Source organism: Corella eumyota, chromosome 2, assembly GCF_963082875.1.
Source record: "Corella eumyota chromosome 2, kaCorEumy4.1, whole genome shotgun sequence".
Classification (NCBI taxonomy): domain Eukaryota; kingdom Metazoa; phylum Chordata; class Ascidiacea; order Phlebobranchia; family Corellidae; genus Corella; species Corella eumyota.
The window spans coordinates 12,087,523-12,103,206 of NC_137491.1; the positions used below are offsets into that span (position 1 = coordinate 12,087,523).

Below are 15,684 nucleotides of genomic sequence, written 5' to 3' on the forward strand. Positions count from 1 at the left end.
AATATGTATTGGCAACAATAAATCATTGTATTGTAAACTTTTGAACTAATAATGATATTATGATTCACAATTTATGTAACGTAATTTTAATTAAGAAATGTAAAGCGATGACAAGTTATTTGACAGTTTAAAATAAAAATAAAAAAAATTATAAATGTAATATATATTATTTTAATTTTTTAACTATGCAACATAAAATAACAAATAATTATAAATTTTAAATGCAAACATAAATTAGTCTACAGGCAATAAATCATATTATTAAATTAACTATTTTGAGACATGTCTTTATAAGTGACGTACATTGTTAAAGCAGGCAAAAAAATTCCAATAGATGCATGTTATACGTTTTATAGAAAAAGTAATGAAAATGTGACGTGATGGCAAGGAAACGAACACCGGAAATGACGTATGTGATATGCTCTCTCGTAATGCTATTCATACAGCACACACGGTCATACACATACAAGCAAAACCTATGCTGTGAATATAAAGCTGGTGATATAACTTGCCTTAAATGGAAAGGAAGGATGAGTAAACTATAACGAGACAGTCCATCTATGACTAGCAGCAATTTTAAGACATAGCTTACCTTATCAGAGGCATTGTTAATAAATTTTTATGCAATTTTGTTTATGTCTGAAACCAGTTAACTAGGTATTACAAATAGCACGTGTTAAAATGAGCTACAACTAACTTGTTTATAACTCCTTTTGTTTAAGTTTTATTCCCTATAGACAGGATAAACAAACGTTGAGAAAAATATGTAACTTAAAACATATGGTATTCTAAAACTAAGAATAAGTATCAACACTAACCAGTTTTTACATTTAGGATAGTTTAACAACTACTGAATATAAAAATTGTTTTAATTTATGAAAAATGCTAAAATTACTTGGGCTAGTCTGTGTAGCGTTGTGTCTGACCTTCACTTATTGTCAGGACCAAACAGATGGTAAGATTCATGGTTTTAAATATAGTTAAAAATAAAATTAGTTGTTTTACAACCTAATGTAGAAGTACGTATTCGTTAACTTACACCATAATATTTTAATTAAAATCAGTCTACAACTTCAATTGCTAATAGATATATTCTAAAATAAACACTTTACAGCTGAAATAACAAGAATATGTGAAGACTCAAGTATTGGGACATGTGATCAGTGTATAAGAGCTCATCCACAATGTGCATGGTGTGCAGTGGCTCAAAGTGGATCTCAAATTAGACGTTGTAGAAGAATAGGGTAAATACAAACTTTTAATTAGCTATGTTGGTATTACATATTTTTACCTAAATATATAAAAAAGGGTATTGGCACCAACATGTTAAAAATTAAAGATTAATGAATACCTATAACACGGTCATACTCATAAGTTTTTTTAATTTAGTTTTTGCAGGGTAAGCTGTATGCAATTTAAAATTACGAATTGCCATATATAAAACAAAAGAACAATTGACAAAAAACAGAAACTGCAAACACAATTCACTTTACTTTATCATATAAAAAAAAACAATTTCCATAATATGTGACACACACTGCTATTCAATAATGACGTCACAATAGCCATATCACAAAATTACGTCAAAATCTATAAACATAAATTAGGAATATATAAGGAAGTAAAAACGTTTAAAGGGAGTGTGAAACAAAGTAATTACAATAAAATATCAATCTACTTAAAATGACAACCGCTTCTATTTTCGTAATGACATAAAAGTACGATTAAACAACTCCGTTTTAAAATGTGACAATGTGACATTCTTATGTTTCTCGATTAAGCCAACAAAACAGATTCTTTAAATAATTTGTAGTACTACTAAAATACTTTATGTTTAGAAAACTCTTGCAATTAGGAGAATGCCCAGCCGCTCTTATTCAATTTCCACGTAGTGTGACGGTGTTAAACAGCAATATGGAGTTGTCCATAGCGGGAACTGACTACGTTGAAAATAATGTTGTACAACTGCAACCTCAAAACTTAACCATTAAACTACGAAAAGGTAATTTTAAATCAGACAATGGGTATTAAACTTAAAAAGAAAAAAATTACCTATTTAACTATATTCGTTTAAAGCTGCAGTAAAATTTTTAGCTAAGTGGATTGGTACTTTTTGGCCTGATACAAACTGATTTTAAAAAGAATTATTAATGTTTTCGATAGGTGACAGTGTCAAGTTCAATGTGACTTTCCGTAAAGTAACCGACTACCCAGTAGATTTGTATTACGTTATGGACCTTTCGCATTCCATGGTCGACGATTTGGAAACACTTAAAAATTTGGGACAACGGCTTGCGGACGACATCAAAAACAACGTGACACAAAATATTCAGGTTATCAGATTGTAACTACTAAACCTACTTTATTAGGGTTGCAATAAAGCTAAACAAAAATATTGATCTATAATAACAGCAATAGGTTATTGTATAAACGCGTTTTGCTGTTTCCTTTATGATAAAGCTTTTGATTAATTAACAGTAAACAAAACCGAAATTAAAACAAAGCTAATCACTGTAAATAACATTTTTTTAATGTTACGCAATATAGCATAGACCTAATCCACTGAAAAGGAAATGCATTTATATATCATTTGATTATAAACGTTGCATAACAACGCATTAATTGGTGACATTTTTTTCATGTTTAGATGGGATTTGGAACATTTGTCGATAAAGTTATGATGCCATTTGCAAGTACAGTGCCTGAACAGTAAGTATTACTATATTGAAACAATCTTAGAGGATATTAATAAAAAAGCAACGGTAAGCAGCTTCTTAACAACAACTGGCAAGAGCAGCATACTTCTTTTACATGTATTGTTGGCTTTTTACATGTATATTTTTTACGTCAGAGGGTATTTTAAGCACACCAATTCTTGTTAAAATCGTAATTTAGGCGTTTTTTTTAAATTAACGAAATTCAAACATTGCATATAATATACACTTTTAGAAATATCAACAAAACAACAAGGCTTACCATTTACCAACTATCCCACAATAGCACAGACGTTAAGAAAGTTGATTGAATATGTCCAAGTTTAAGTATTTCAGATATAAGAAGTGCAGTTACTAATCAGTTAATATCAATATAAATACCTTATAAATAAACTATATTTAAATAGAATAAAATTTACAGGTCACAATATTTTTTAACATATATATACACTGTAACTACTATAGTACTCAGTCAAAAATAAAAACACATACAAATGTTGTTAGCTAAGAACTTAAACAATCAATGATTACGTATCGAGCAATTTACGTCAGACAAAAAACTATAACAAAATCCCTTTAAGCAGGCATCTCTATGTTCATTTGTAATAATACTAAAGGCAGGCTACAAACTACTGTTAACAAGTTAACATGTAGTGTATACTAATTTCATAATACATTCTAATAGGCTTGAAAATCCATGCGCTAAAAATCAAAAGAACCCGGAATGCGCTCCGCCTTTTGGATTCAAACATCAACAGTCTATCTCCAGCAACTTGGACAACTTTCGAAGTAGTGTACAAAACACTAGTATTTCTGGAAACATTGATTCACCGGAGGGCGGATTTGACGCTCTAATGCAAATAGCTGTGTGTGGTGTAAGTTTTTCCTTACCATATTTACTGATTACATAAACGGCCTTCGAGATAACGAATTTTAATCGGCTTAATTAGACCCTACCTTAATTAGATTCCAGTTTTAATTTTTAAAACCGGTGCCTTGCTTGAGGATTTACTTACGATGTGTGGGTGCTATGTCTAGTGCAAATCCAATGCTGTTATAGTTAAAAATAAGCTACTTTAACAAGTTCAATGGATAATATTATTTTTATTTAGGATCAAATTGGTTGGAGAGAGGATTCTACACATCTGATTGTCTTTACAACTGATGCCTCGTTCCACATGGCTCTCGATGGAAAACTAGCAGCAATTTTAGAAGCCAACGACATGAAATGTCATTTGCGAAGGGTAATAAATACAAAACTATTTTGAAAGCAAATTTGTTTTTCATTTTAATATGTTTTACATTCACCTATCAATACACAAAACTCAAAAAATATTTTGTAAGGGTGCTAATCCTTATCTTCCGGATGCAATTGTTTATGACAAGAGCCAAGAACAAGATTACCCATCTATAGGCCAGCTAAGGGCTGCGTTTAAAGACAACAAAATCCAGCCAATTTTTGCAGTTACAAAAGAAGTACGCGGTCTTTACGAGGTATGAATACCAGCTGTGTTTTGTGATTTTTTTTTTTTTGTGAAGGTATTTTTTAACCTTTAAATTTATCAAACTTTTTACTTATATTTTATATCAAAGAACAATTCCAAGATTAAAATAAAATTCATGCTTTTAAAAAAATAGGCTTTCTTAAAACATAATAAATATATTTTTTTAGGGACTTAAAGATTTAATTCCAAACTCATTTGTTGATGAATTGGAGGCTGACTCAAGTAATATTATTGAGATTATTTCAACAGCCTACAACGTAAGCAATGTCAATTGGTTAGCCCCTTAATAGTACCTTATATAATAAACCTGAACTTTTTTTGGTTAGTCTGTATTAACTTGACGGATTCTTTCTTTGTTAGAGTGTCCTGTTATTATATACTTTTACCAATTTAAAAAAAACTATTATGACGAATTGTTATGCTCATGATGGTACAACATAAACATTTTTTAGCAACTAAAAGAAAAATTGGACATGTCTCTTGACGACAACAAACCAACTGAAATAGATTTAACTTATCGAGTACTGTGCCCGAGCAATCCTGACTGGATACCCAACAGTCTAAGCTGTGACCAGATTCGTATTGGCAGTGAGGTAAGCTACAGAGTACAATATTTCAAGTAGCAAGAATCATTTATAGCCTACATACATGGCTTTACCCTTTTATCGTATTTATTATAATAGGTTGTATATGAATTTACTGCAACAGCTATCAACTGCCCGGAAATAAAACCAACTGTTCCGCTTATATTTACTTCAAGTTCTCTTAGAGAGGAAGTCGCCATTTACTTCGGTATAGAATATATTGACAGACCTTTTAAATTTTATCGACTTTTATTGTTTCAAAAATACAATTTTATAAATATAAACATATTTCTTTTACCTTTTAGAAATAATTTTTTTGTGAAATAACATTTTAGAAATTGTTTTATTCAATAAACATAGATTTCTTGTGCGAATGTGATTGCTCCAGTACGCCAACCCCTAACAGCGCCAACTGCAGCACAAATGGCTCCCTCGTATGCGGAGTGTGTGACTGTAATATTGGACACGAGGGGGCGCGGTGTCAGTGTCAAAGAGATCAAGTCGAGGTGTCGCTCATGGAAAGTTGTAAAAAGCCAGGATCGGTCGACGTTTGCGAGTAATTAAATTTAACCACTAATTTATTTTGATTTTTTAAAGTTATGTCGACAAATTAAAAGATAATTAGTCAAGCGTAGTGTTATCACGTAAAAATATAGCAAAAGAATTTGTGACTAAGTGTGTAAGTTATACCACACCTTTGTATATAAATAAAAAAAAAAAAAACTTTCTAGCAATATCAAATACAAATCAATGTTTTTTTTTCAAAGGGGACAAGGCCAGTGCGAATGTGGGTCCTGTGTATGTAATGAAGGATACGGAAACTTTGCCCTTTCAGGGTCTGTAGACGATAAAGAATATTGCGAATGTAGTAATAAGGGTTGTTCAAATGCTGGCAACGGAGCGTTATGTGGTGGTGAGTTCTCCCATCTTTAAAAAGGATTGGTGTGACCGCATTTAATTTTAGAAACAAAGCAACAGAATGTTACAATAACGGAAAAAACTATACACATTTATACCATTAAGGGCGGGGCACATTTATAATTAACTTTGTATGGCGTGACTTTAATTATTCAATTTTCATTAACTTAGTTCAAAATGTTGATAGTTGAAAAAAAAACTTTAATAAATGTTAAGCGTTTCTTCTTTTATCAGTTGCATCGTTATTTGTTTTTATATAAACATTTTTATGTACTTTTGTTTAAACCACATTTCTCTCTTTTTGTCTTAACCACAATTAAATGTATTACCCAACAAAGTTAGGCCACAGATTTTCCTTTGTTATTAAATCACAATAGAAGTAAAAAGTTTTATCTTTCTTATTTTTTTTAATTAAGGAAGCGACCAGGGCACTTGCGTGAACTGTGGGACGCCAGAATGCCGTTGCAGAAATGGGTGGACAAATAACGAACAAGACGGGACATGTACTTGTCACGAAAATCTTTGCATGGCCCCAAACGACACCCAACTATGCAGTGGAGAAGGGGTTTGCGAATGTCACACCTGTGCGTGTTACAACGACTCGGTATATTATTATACTTGCATTTATTTTGATGTGGTTACACTTTAGCCTTAACTTATATTTACCATTATTACCTTTGTTATATATAATCTAAGAAAAGAATACACCTATAAAAACCTACTATTTCGTGTATATATTACACATAGTAAACTATAATTATTTTAATTGATATAAACTGTATATGTAAAAGTTTTTATTTATTAAAAAATAAGGCATATTCAAAAATACCTTCAGGATATAAAATAAAAACAAATTTGAAATACCCCAAAAGTAAAAAAATATTAAATGCGTTTATTTTGGTTCCAATTTTTTTGCCAATTGGTGAAATTGTAACTTATGAGTCTTTATTGCTTTTAGACAATTTACAGCGGAAAATACTGTAATGAGTGCGTTAGTCCAAAATGTCGCCCTATTGTGGGGTGTACGGAACAAAATTACCAGGAATGTGCGTTCTGCATCAACAAAGCTCATCAAAATCGTGAGGTAGTTATACAACTCGACTCCTAAAAAAATAGTTTTACCTATGCTTATACGACATTTGTAATCAGTATTACGATGCTAAGTGGGGAATTAATTAGGGCACCTTTGTGTACAACAATCACAAAAAATTATGTGGTTCTGTAATTACAGTTGAACACACTCTTTAAGCCAAAATTTTTATTTGATTTAAGGTTGTATTGACTTGTTCTCTTTTTTAGACACAATTTGACAAAGTATGTCAAGAAGATTGTGTTGGCATCGATTACGCTACGACGGTTTCAATTACCAACTGTGGAAGTTGTGGAAACAACTGTCCTTCGGTGTGTAGTGATATTGATACGTAAGTACTTTGCTAAACACAAAAACATTTCGCTGGAATAAAATACAAAAAGATTAACGAATTATATATATAATTTGCAACTAAATTTTTAGTTTTAATAATACAATTTTTTAATAATTGTAGACTTAAGTATTGTTTAAGACGTTCCACAAACTGTCTAAGGAATTAATATTTTTTAAATGTTTAGAGATATATTTCCACCTGAAGACTGTTCTTCAAAAAGTTTAAGGGGTGACTGCAGTATTTCGTACCAAGTTGTATGGAGAAAAACGACCAACAACTTTCAGCTGTTAGTTAAAACACTTGATCCCGAAACAGGTTAAGATAAATTTACGAAAGGCATCGCACAATTTCGAACCAAGTGTAAAAATGAAATTCTTGTTTAAACTTACATTATATATTTCTATTTTCAGATTGTGATAAAGGCACGAACCCCTTATTTATCGTGTTACCTATAGTGGCAGGTATTGTTTTGTTCGGCTTGATTGCGCTTATTGCTTGGAAGATATACCAAACCATGAGAGATAAGAGGGAGTGGTTAAGCTTTGAGAACGAGATGAAAAAATCAAAATGGACAAAGGTTTTACTTTAATTTATATGCGCTATAAAATTACTAAAGCACATACTTAATTAGTGCATGTCACTTAAAACAAGCAATTTAATAATTTATACTTTTGCCGAATAAAAAAAGTTTTCTTTGCACTAAACTTAAAAAAAATATTTTTTACCTTAAACATTTGCAATAATAAACAGCTTAAATTAAATAAGGCAGCTGATTACAATTTTTGCATCGCAGGGACAAAATCCCATTTTTGAAAAACCGTTTTCAAGATTTGAAAATCCAACTTTTCAAGGCAACTAATTGATTAAAAGAGGTAAATAGCAATCAAATCGTGATACGATTACACTGGGAATTTTATTTTTTACGCGAATTACTATGTTAAGCAAAAAAAATAGGCAAAGTGCAAAATGTTTTTTTCTTTAGGATATCAACCCAGTGTTTCAAAAACCCACTTCTAGATTTGAAAACCCGTCTTATGGCGGGGATGAACAATAAGTACAATTTTTTATTACGATAACAGCGTATATAGTAATGTTGTGTTCATTCAAAAACCTAAATTTATATTCCCTAAAACAAAATAAAATTAAAAATAAAATTCAAGTTATAATTTTTTTTGTATATATATTTTTGTGAACTGTCTTTTTTTACGTTGTATTTACTTATTTTTGTTTTTATTTTTAAACGTTTTAAAAAAAATAACTGTTTTTATTGTCTCTTTTTTTTAATATAACTATATCATGTCTCTCGTATTTCGTTTAAGTTGTGCTTTGTAATATTATTGTGCAAATATAAGTTAAAAAAAAGAAGATGGAAATGCTTTTAGGTTGTTGCGTGGTTTATTAAAATTTCTTGTTTTATGTTTATTTATTGGGTTAGAATTTAAATTATTTCTATACAATAATGTAAAATATTTCTGAGCAAAAATTTAAATTGAGTTTATATTGTAAGACTTAGATTGATGTTTCGAAAAAAATTGTTAAAATGGCGATTCCTTGACCAAGTTACACAATAGGTTGTTAATAATAAATTGTCCACGTCTTCATAAAAAACTTTTTTTTTATGCCAGTTAGATGAAAAGAGGTCACGTGATTAATAATAATTACGTGCAATTCTAAAAGGCATTGTATATGGATAAGAGTGTGTTGTAATGACAGTGCGAAAAATCTGGTTGGTCAGTCATTGACTTCGAACTTTGTTAAACTCGAATATTTTTTAGATCTTTGGTTTTTGAAAATTTTACAAAGCAGATTTTGTTTTAGTAAGTGACTTCAAAGTTCCAAAGACTGTTGTAACAATTGTTAGTAGAAATTTAATAAATTGTTATCATAAGATGGAGAAGTTTATTACATGCTGTTAAAATAAGACGGGAAATGCGTGGTTGAAAAGGTTTGATATACCGGGTTATGGCCTACTGTATTTTGATAAAAAAAGAGTTATGATAACAAACCTTTTAAACAAACAAAAAATTTAGATTTGCATCGTTTAATATTCTTTTACTAATAAATCGATGACTATAATAACTATACGTGATCATTCAAGTTATATTTAAATATAGGGTCACACTCTTTTGTAAAGCCACAAAGATAAAAAGATGACAGGGATGACTAACTCTGTGAAAATCTCAATAACCAATAGTGTGACGTTAAAAATTTTAAATAGGATCTCAGTTACGTAAAAATCAAATAAAATACAATAGCTTTCAAATTTTAACTTATCAAATTTTTTCTTTTAAATTGAGTTACATTAAGCAGTGAACGTTATTGCTGTTTAATTAAGTTTTGTTATAATGTAAGATTGCCTATGATGCGTGTTAACTAAAATGCTTTTTTATTTTAAATAGTTAATTATTAAAAGAAGGACACAAAAAAGTTGCCTACAGCTAGATGGTAGTTAGTCCGATAATGATTACTATTGTTTAAAAATTTTGTTTTAATTATTAGATTTTTTGTTTTAATAAAAATCAAAAGTCGACATAAAGCAATTAAACTTAGAATATAAATTATTATGTCAAAAAAAATGTAAAAAAAATGTATTATGTCAAAAAAAATGTAAAATCAAATAATTATTTGATTAAACTAAGGTCTAAAGGGTTACATTTTTAAATAATTTATTAAATAAATATAAATCAATTGGTATTATATTTAAAGATATTTTTTAAAATAATTAAATTATTTTAAACACTATTTTTTAATTAAAAAATTTAGTTTTGTAAGTTGAAATTCGGCGTTACAATTTGTTCCTTAGTGATTGTCTCTCACTTTTTTTAAGAAAAAAAATCCCTTTGTGTTTATTCCTTTGAAAAAACACAGCTAATTCTCTTTTTAATTTATAGCCTTTAAGGCTACTTTATGTTTAAACAAAGTTGTATAAAGTCACGTATGGAATTTGAAGATGGTTGAGATATAATATAGTGGGTTTAGAAAAAATTTTTGTAAATAAAGTCGGTTAAAAATATTTATATTTCCCGTATTGCCCCATGGTATTTGCCTACTTCTCTATAAAAATTAATCATATAATAAATATAAGTTTTTCTTAGATTTTAGACTTTAGTATATAGTAGTGTAAGAGCATTTGTTAATTTAGAGTTATTTAGCTTCAATCTACATTTTAATTTTAAGTATACTTAAGTTTTAAGACAACCGGTGTTGCTACACCTAATCTAAAACAAATAGAATCGTATAAAAGTTTTAATAAAATGCAATACACAAAGAACTAGCCATTATTATAAGAGAGGCCGTGGTTAAACTTTAAAAGATAGCGATGTGTAAACAAAACTTACAAGTAATAATTATTATTAATTATTGAAATAATTATTGATTGGGTTTAGTAGTGACCATGTATTACATATTTGTATTGAGTTTTAATAAGATTTTATTAGGTTAGTATTCTTTTTATAATTTAAGCTTGTTAAAAAGCTTTAAAAACATACACAATACCTTTTTTTAACTAACAAAAGTCTTAAACAGTTTCATTCCACTTTTAAATGTGCCTACGGATGGTTATTAGATACAGGTAAAAAACATTAAGGTATAAGTAGAACAGCTCATTTTAAAATTTAATAAAATCGAAGGTATTGACATACCTTTACAACTTATTTATTTAGAATTTTTTATTTACTTTATGTTAAAACAAAGTCGTATAAAGTCACGTATGGAATTTAAAGATGGTTAAATATATAATATAGTGGGTTTAGAAAGAATTTTTATAAACAAAATCGGGTAAAAATATTTATATTTTCCGTATTGCCCCATGGTATTCGCCTACTTCTCTATAAAAATTAATCATATAATAAATATAAGTTTTTCTTAGATTTTAGACTTTAGTATATAGTAATGTAAGAGCATTTGTTAATTTAAAGTTATTTAGCTTCAATCTACATTTTAATTTTAAGTATACTTAAGTTTTAAGACAACCGGTGTTGCTACACCTAATCTAAAACAAATAGAATCGTATAAAAGTTTTAATAAAATGCAATACACAAAGAACTAGCCATTATTATAAGAGAGGCCGTGGTTAAACTTTAAAATATAGCGATGTGTAAACAAAACTTACAAGTAATAATTATTATTAATTATTGAAATAATTATTGATTGGGTTTAGTAGTGACCATGTATTACATATTTGTATTGAGTTTTAATAAGATTTTATTAGGTTAGTATTCTTTTTATAATTTAAGCTTGTTAAAAAGCTTTAAAAACATACACAATACCTTTTTTTAACTAACAAAAGTCTTAAACAGTTTCATTCCACTTTTAAATGTGCCTACGAATGGTTATTAGATACAGGTAAAAAACATTAAAGTATAAGTAGAACAGCTCATTTTAAAATTTAATAAAATCGAAGGTATTGACATACCTTTACAACTTATTTATTTAGAATAAGTATATACGTGTTTTTTAAACTAAAAGTCCTATATTAACGTAGTATACTGTGCTTAAAATAGATAGTTATTTTTAATTTGTTTTTCCTTAACAAGTAAAATAAAGTAAGTTTTTTTTTTATAGGTTCACATTAGATTTTATCGCTTTGCGGGAGCTTTTATTTTAAACATATTTATTTAGAAATTAACTACAGTTGTTCGGTGTTTTCCCAGCAGGTGAATAGGGTTTGGCTTTTTATTAGATTGCTATAAACTGCAAATTAATTTTACAAACAAAATGCGCGGTCTTAATAAATCTATGAAAGGCAACAAAAATGTCATTCTTCTTGGAATTATTTGGATTTTTGGAATAACTTCTGTTGCAAGTTATCTTAAAATATTTGATGCAACCAAAATTTTGCCTACAAGAGTCGCGAAAAACGGGTTTGATAAAGGTAATTTATTAAATTTCAGGGCAATATTAAAAAATATAACAATACAAAAATAATAATTTCGTTAATTTGTTGGTTAAGTAACAAAAACAGTTTTATGTTTTTAATTTCAACAAATTATTTAAAAGACCTCCAAATTTAATTAAAGTTCATCGAATTATTTAAAAAAAAATTTAACCATGGTGAAATCTGCCGTTTTAGAATTAAGAACCAGAGAAAACATAATTGAGCAACCAAGAAATAAGTATTTGCATTTCCTTTCACAAGAAGAACCTTATCACACCAGAATGGCTGGAATACAACAGCAGTGCTCAAACATGCAAGCACGCTCAAGAATTTTAATAAGAACTAAAACAATGAAATATAATGATAAAATAAAGACTGGGATGTGTGAAATTCCAAAGGTAATAATAGTTTATTTTATAAATCGTTTTAATTCTAAAACCCCTTTAAAAAGTTCCTGAATGTTTTTTAAAGCTTTTCACCGAAGAGTTTTTTTTTGTTTTTTTAGTAATAAACTTAAGGAAAGTTATTAGGGATATCTTTTTCCATGGGAATTTTCATAGCAGTATTTAGATTTTAAATTTAAAATGAATTAACCGGACGACGTTATAATAACAAAAATTAGGCTAGGTAGTATTTTCTTAAACAAACAAACTGTAAAATTTATTTGTTGCATTTGTTTCAAGGTTGCAAGCACAAGTTGGCAAAAGCTTATGTTGAAATTGGGCGGTCACACCGACGAAGTAACAAAAACTATGGTAGATCATGGAACTATTGCAAACAAACATTTTGACCAGTACGTATTTTTAATTTATAAAAAAAAAAATTTTTTAATACTTTTAATAACAATAAAAAAAAAATATTGTTGCTTTTTGTTTAATTTACATGTTTATAAATTACAGACTAAAAACCGACGAAGAAGCAAGAACAAAAATGAAAGAATATTTAACGTTCTTAGTAACGCGTCACCCGTTTGAAAGATTGGTATCAGCACATCACGATAAATTTTCCGACAAAGATCCTTATGATTTTTATAGAATGGGAATTGGAAGACACATTGCTCGAAGTCAAGCTGTTTTTCACAAGCATGGCATAAATAACGCGTATGATTAGAAAAACCCAACTTTTAAAACATTATAAATTACAAATATAACAAACTTGCGATTTAAAAAAAAAAACTTTTACTACTAATAAAACTTTATTAATTTAATGATAAAATATTATTTTATTTACGTGGTTTTACTAGGGCAAAATTGACCGGAAATATCAACATTATCAAAAATTCGTCAGATTTTCTCAATTTAACAAAAGATCAAAAAGATGATGTTTTAAAGTATTCAGAAATCATAAGAACCGGAAAAATTTCTTTTTCACAGTTTATAAAGTAAGCTATCATATAGATAAACCTTTATAATCACCTTCATTAGAATCTAATAAAACATTGTTTTAACTTTTTCGTTGTTAGATACATTTTGAGTTTTAATACACCAGCAAAAGTAAACTCAATGGACATTCACTGGCGACCTCAAACTAATCTGTGCATGCCTTGTGCATTCAACTACAGCTATGTGATTCGATTTGACAACTTAGCAATTGAATCAAACAGACTTATAGACTATTTACAAACTCATCATAATGCTTCTACGTCTGGAATAACACGATTTCCTAAACGCATACCATCAGTAAAACAAAACTCAACAGTAAACGCATTTAAAGAAATATCCGAAAAAGATGTTGAATCTTTAAGAAAAATTTATTATGATGATTTTCGCATCTTTGACTATGATCCTAACTTATACCAAGGACACACATAGCAAATAAGCATATTACTAAATTATATATTTAAAATTTCATAAACCTAAAATAGTACAGAAGTCTTCATATGCATACAATGTTTTTAATAATAAAAGTAATTTTCAAAAGTTTATGCAAGAAAAATGCATGTAGTATTTAATAACCTAAACATATATGCACTTCTGCCTAAGCAATAGCTTCCATTTAACAACTATATAAGCAATAAGAGAATAAATGATAAAAGTGTCATTTTTTGAGTGTTGTTACTTAATTACTTAATTTAAATGCGTTTTCTCTAAAGATTTTCCAGCCGTGGTCCAAAAAGTATATTTAATTTGTTTTATTTTCTTTTAATTGAAGACGTAATAGCGGTGGTGTATTTGGCCTTTCTACAGATTTTAAACAGTTTTAATATCTAAAAAACGTTAACCTCATATGCATATATAATAAATTAGCAATATTTAACCAAAGTTTAAAAATGGCTACCATGTCATTGAATTACTAACGTTAAAACGATAATATTTACAGCAATTTTTAAACAACTTAATTCAGAACATTTTTTTTTAACTATACAACTAACAACTCCTCAAATTAAGTTCGGTTTTTGATTATTTAGTTCCGTTTGTATTTTTAAATTTAAATTCGTTTTGGTGTCTGCCATTCCATATAATTTTGTTTTATTGATTTTTTTTGAGAGATTTCTCTGTTAAAGATAACGATGACACTATCAATTAATGATCTAGGAACAGAAGTTTTAAAAATGATTAAACCAAATAATGTTGGTAAAAAAACAAATAAAAATAAAATTCTAGAGGATACTGCAAAGAAAGTTAGTCACCCTGCAGAGAAAATCGTTTTACCTGAATGCAATATAGGAAAAGGAGGGGGGAACGATAACGAAGCCCGCAAAAAAAAGAATTAACCGAAAGAAAAATAAAAAGTAATTTGAAAGGAGCAAATCCGCTTATTTCTATTATCAACAATGGGGCAGCCTTATACTGCAGGATGACATATTATATAGAAGATGGATTTCATTGTACAATCAATCCGAAACTTATCAATTAATTGTTCCACGATCCCTTCAACAAGCTATCACACGTCTAAAATGGCGCTAAAACATCTGCACAGAAGGTACTACAGTTATTTTAGTAGGTCTGACGGGCTTAAACTGTTAAAAGCAAAAAGTTTTACTGTTGAAGATAAAAAGCCTGGTCTCAAAACAAACTAAAACGAAGAAAATGTATGACTAAGGCAATTTGGAGATAAGCCTTGTGGCCCAAATAAAGTAGTTAAACGTATTAACGATTGTAGGGGTTGATTAATTCGATTTATATTTATATAGTTATATTGGTTAGGTCAATTGGTTATCGGTTATTAATTGTTTATTGTTGATTTGGGGTCACCACAGAAACTACCACAGTCTTCATTGCTTAAGTCTTATGATAAATCTAACTATTCGAAGATTAGTTATTTATTATTTTAAGTTGTTGGTTAAATATGGCATTAAAACAAATAAAAAATTTTAGCGTTTGTCTAAATTATAAGAATATGATGCAAGAAATTTAATTGTTTCTCATATTGTATTTAACGTACTACGAAAGATATAACACGGGCATATACTTAATAATTATATAACAAACTAAGTTGAAAGGCTAATTCATAAGACTACGTTTTTTCTAAAGTTAAAGTTACAATATAACAACTAACATAATAACGACAACTGTAGTTGTTCGTCTACTATAAGGGTAGACGAACACGTCTGACTTAGGTATGTTTGCATCGGTGTTTTAACAGTAAAACAATGGGCTTTTATACCTCACATGAATAAAGCGGCTGCTGTATTGCAATGTCTTGACCTTGATAAACCCGAAT

The 15,684-nt window shown here is 28.7% G+C and overlaps 2 protein-coding genes across 3 annotated transcripts; both read left to right on the forward strand.

Moving 5' to 3' along the window:
• The first annotated feature begins 832 nt into the window (after positions 1–832).
• LOC145741222 (integrin beta-2-like) lies at positions 833–8,537 on the forward strand. Of its 2 annotated transcripts, XM_082558771.1 has the most exons (20): positions 833–955; positions 1,115–1,244; positions 1,839–2,002; positions 2,164–2,333; positions 2,648–2,709; positions 3,400–3,589; positions 3,827–3,958; positions 4,059–4,208; positions 4,387–4,476; positions 4,672–4,812; positions 4,903–5,011; positions 5,164–5,359; positions 5,571–5,716; positions 6,138–6,325; positions 6,680–6,805; positions 7,021–7,142; positions 7,330–7,460; positions 7,556–7,722; positions 7,939–8,017; positions 8,128–8,199. In XM_082558771.1, exons 1-19 carry the CDS (start codon positions 883–885, stop codon positions 8,002–8,004), a joined length of 2,553 nt encoding a protein of 850 aa, XP_082414897.1. In that variant the 5' UTR covers positions 833–882; the 3' UTR covers positions 8,005–8,017; positions 8,128–8,199. The 2 variants fall into 2 exon arrangements, with proteins under 2 accessions (XP_082414897.1, XP_082414896.1); XM_082558770.1 differs by lacking the exon at positions 7,939–8,017 and having other exon boundaries at positions 8,128–8,537.
• Positions 8,538–11,811: 3,274 nt separating this feature from the next.
• On the forward strand, positions 11,812–14,180 carry LOC145743374 (carbohydrate sulfotransferase 11-like). The gene is made up of 6 exons (XM_082561319.1): positions 11,812–12,018; positions 12,217–12,419; positions 12,705–12,814; positions 12,921–13,121; positions 13,265–13,402; positions 13,484–14,180. Exons 1-6 carry the CDS (start codon positions 11,862–11,864, stop codon positions 13,830–13,832), a joined length of 1,158 nt encoding a protein of 385 aa, XP_082417445.1. The 5' UTR covers positions 11,812–11,861; the 3' UTR covers positions 13,833–14,180.
• The last annotated feature ends 1,504 nt before the right edge of the window (positions 14,181–15,684 follow it).

Excerpts from the sequence above, each read along its gene's own strand:
- LOC145741222 (XM_082558770.1), top strand. The coding sequence starts at position 883 with ATGCTAAAATTACTTGGGCTAGTCTGTGTAGCGTTGTGTCTGACCTTC. Across the intron at positions 6,326-6,679 it reads GTGCGTGTTACAACGACTCG|ACAATTTACAGCGGAAAATA; the intron begins GTATATTATTAT and ends TATTGCTTTTAG. Across the intron at positions 7,723-8,127 it reads AAAAATCAAAATGGACAAAG|GATATCAACCCAGTGTTTCA; the intron begins GTTTTACTTTAA and ends TTTTTTCTTTAG.
- LOC145743374 (XM_082561319.1), top strand. The coding sequence starts at position 11,862 with ATGCGCGGTCTTAATAAATCTATGAAAGGCAACAAAAATGTCATTCTT. Across the intron at positions 12,019-12,216 it reads GAAAAACGGGTTTGATAAAG|AATTAAGAACCAGAGAAAAC; the intron begins GTAATTTATTAA and ends CTGCCGTTTTAG. Across the intron at positions 13,122-13,264 it reads AAGCATGGCATAAATAACGC|GGCAAAATTGACCGGAAATA; the intron begins GTATGATTAGAA and ends TGGTTTTACTAG.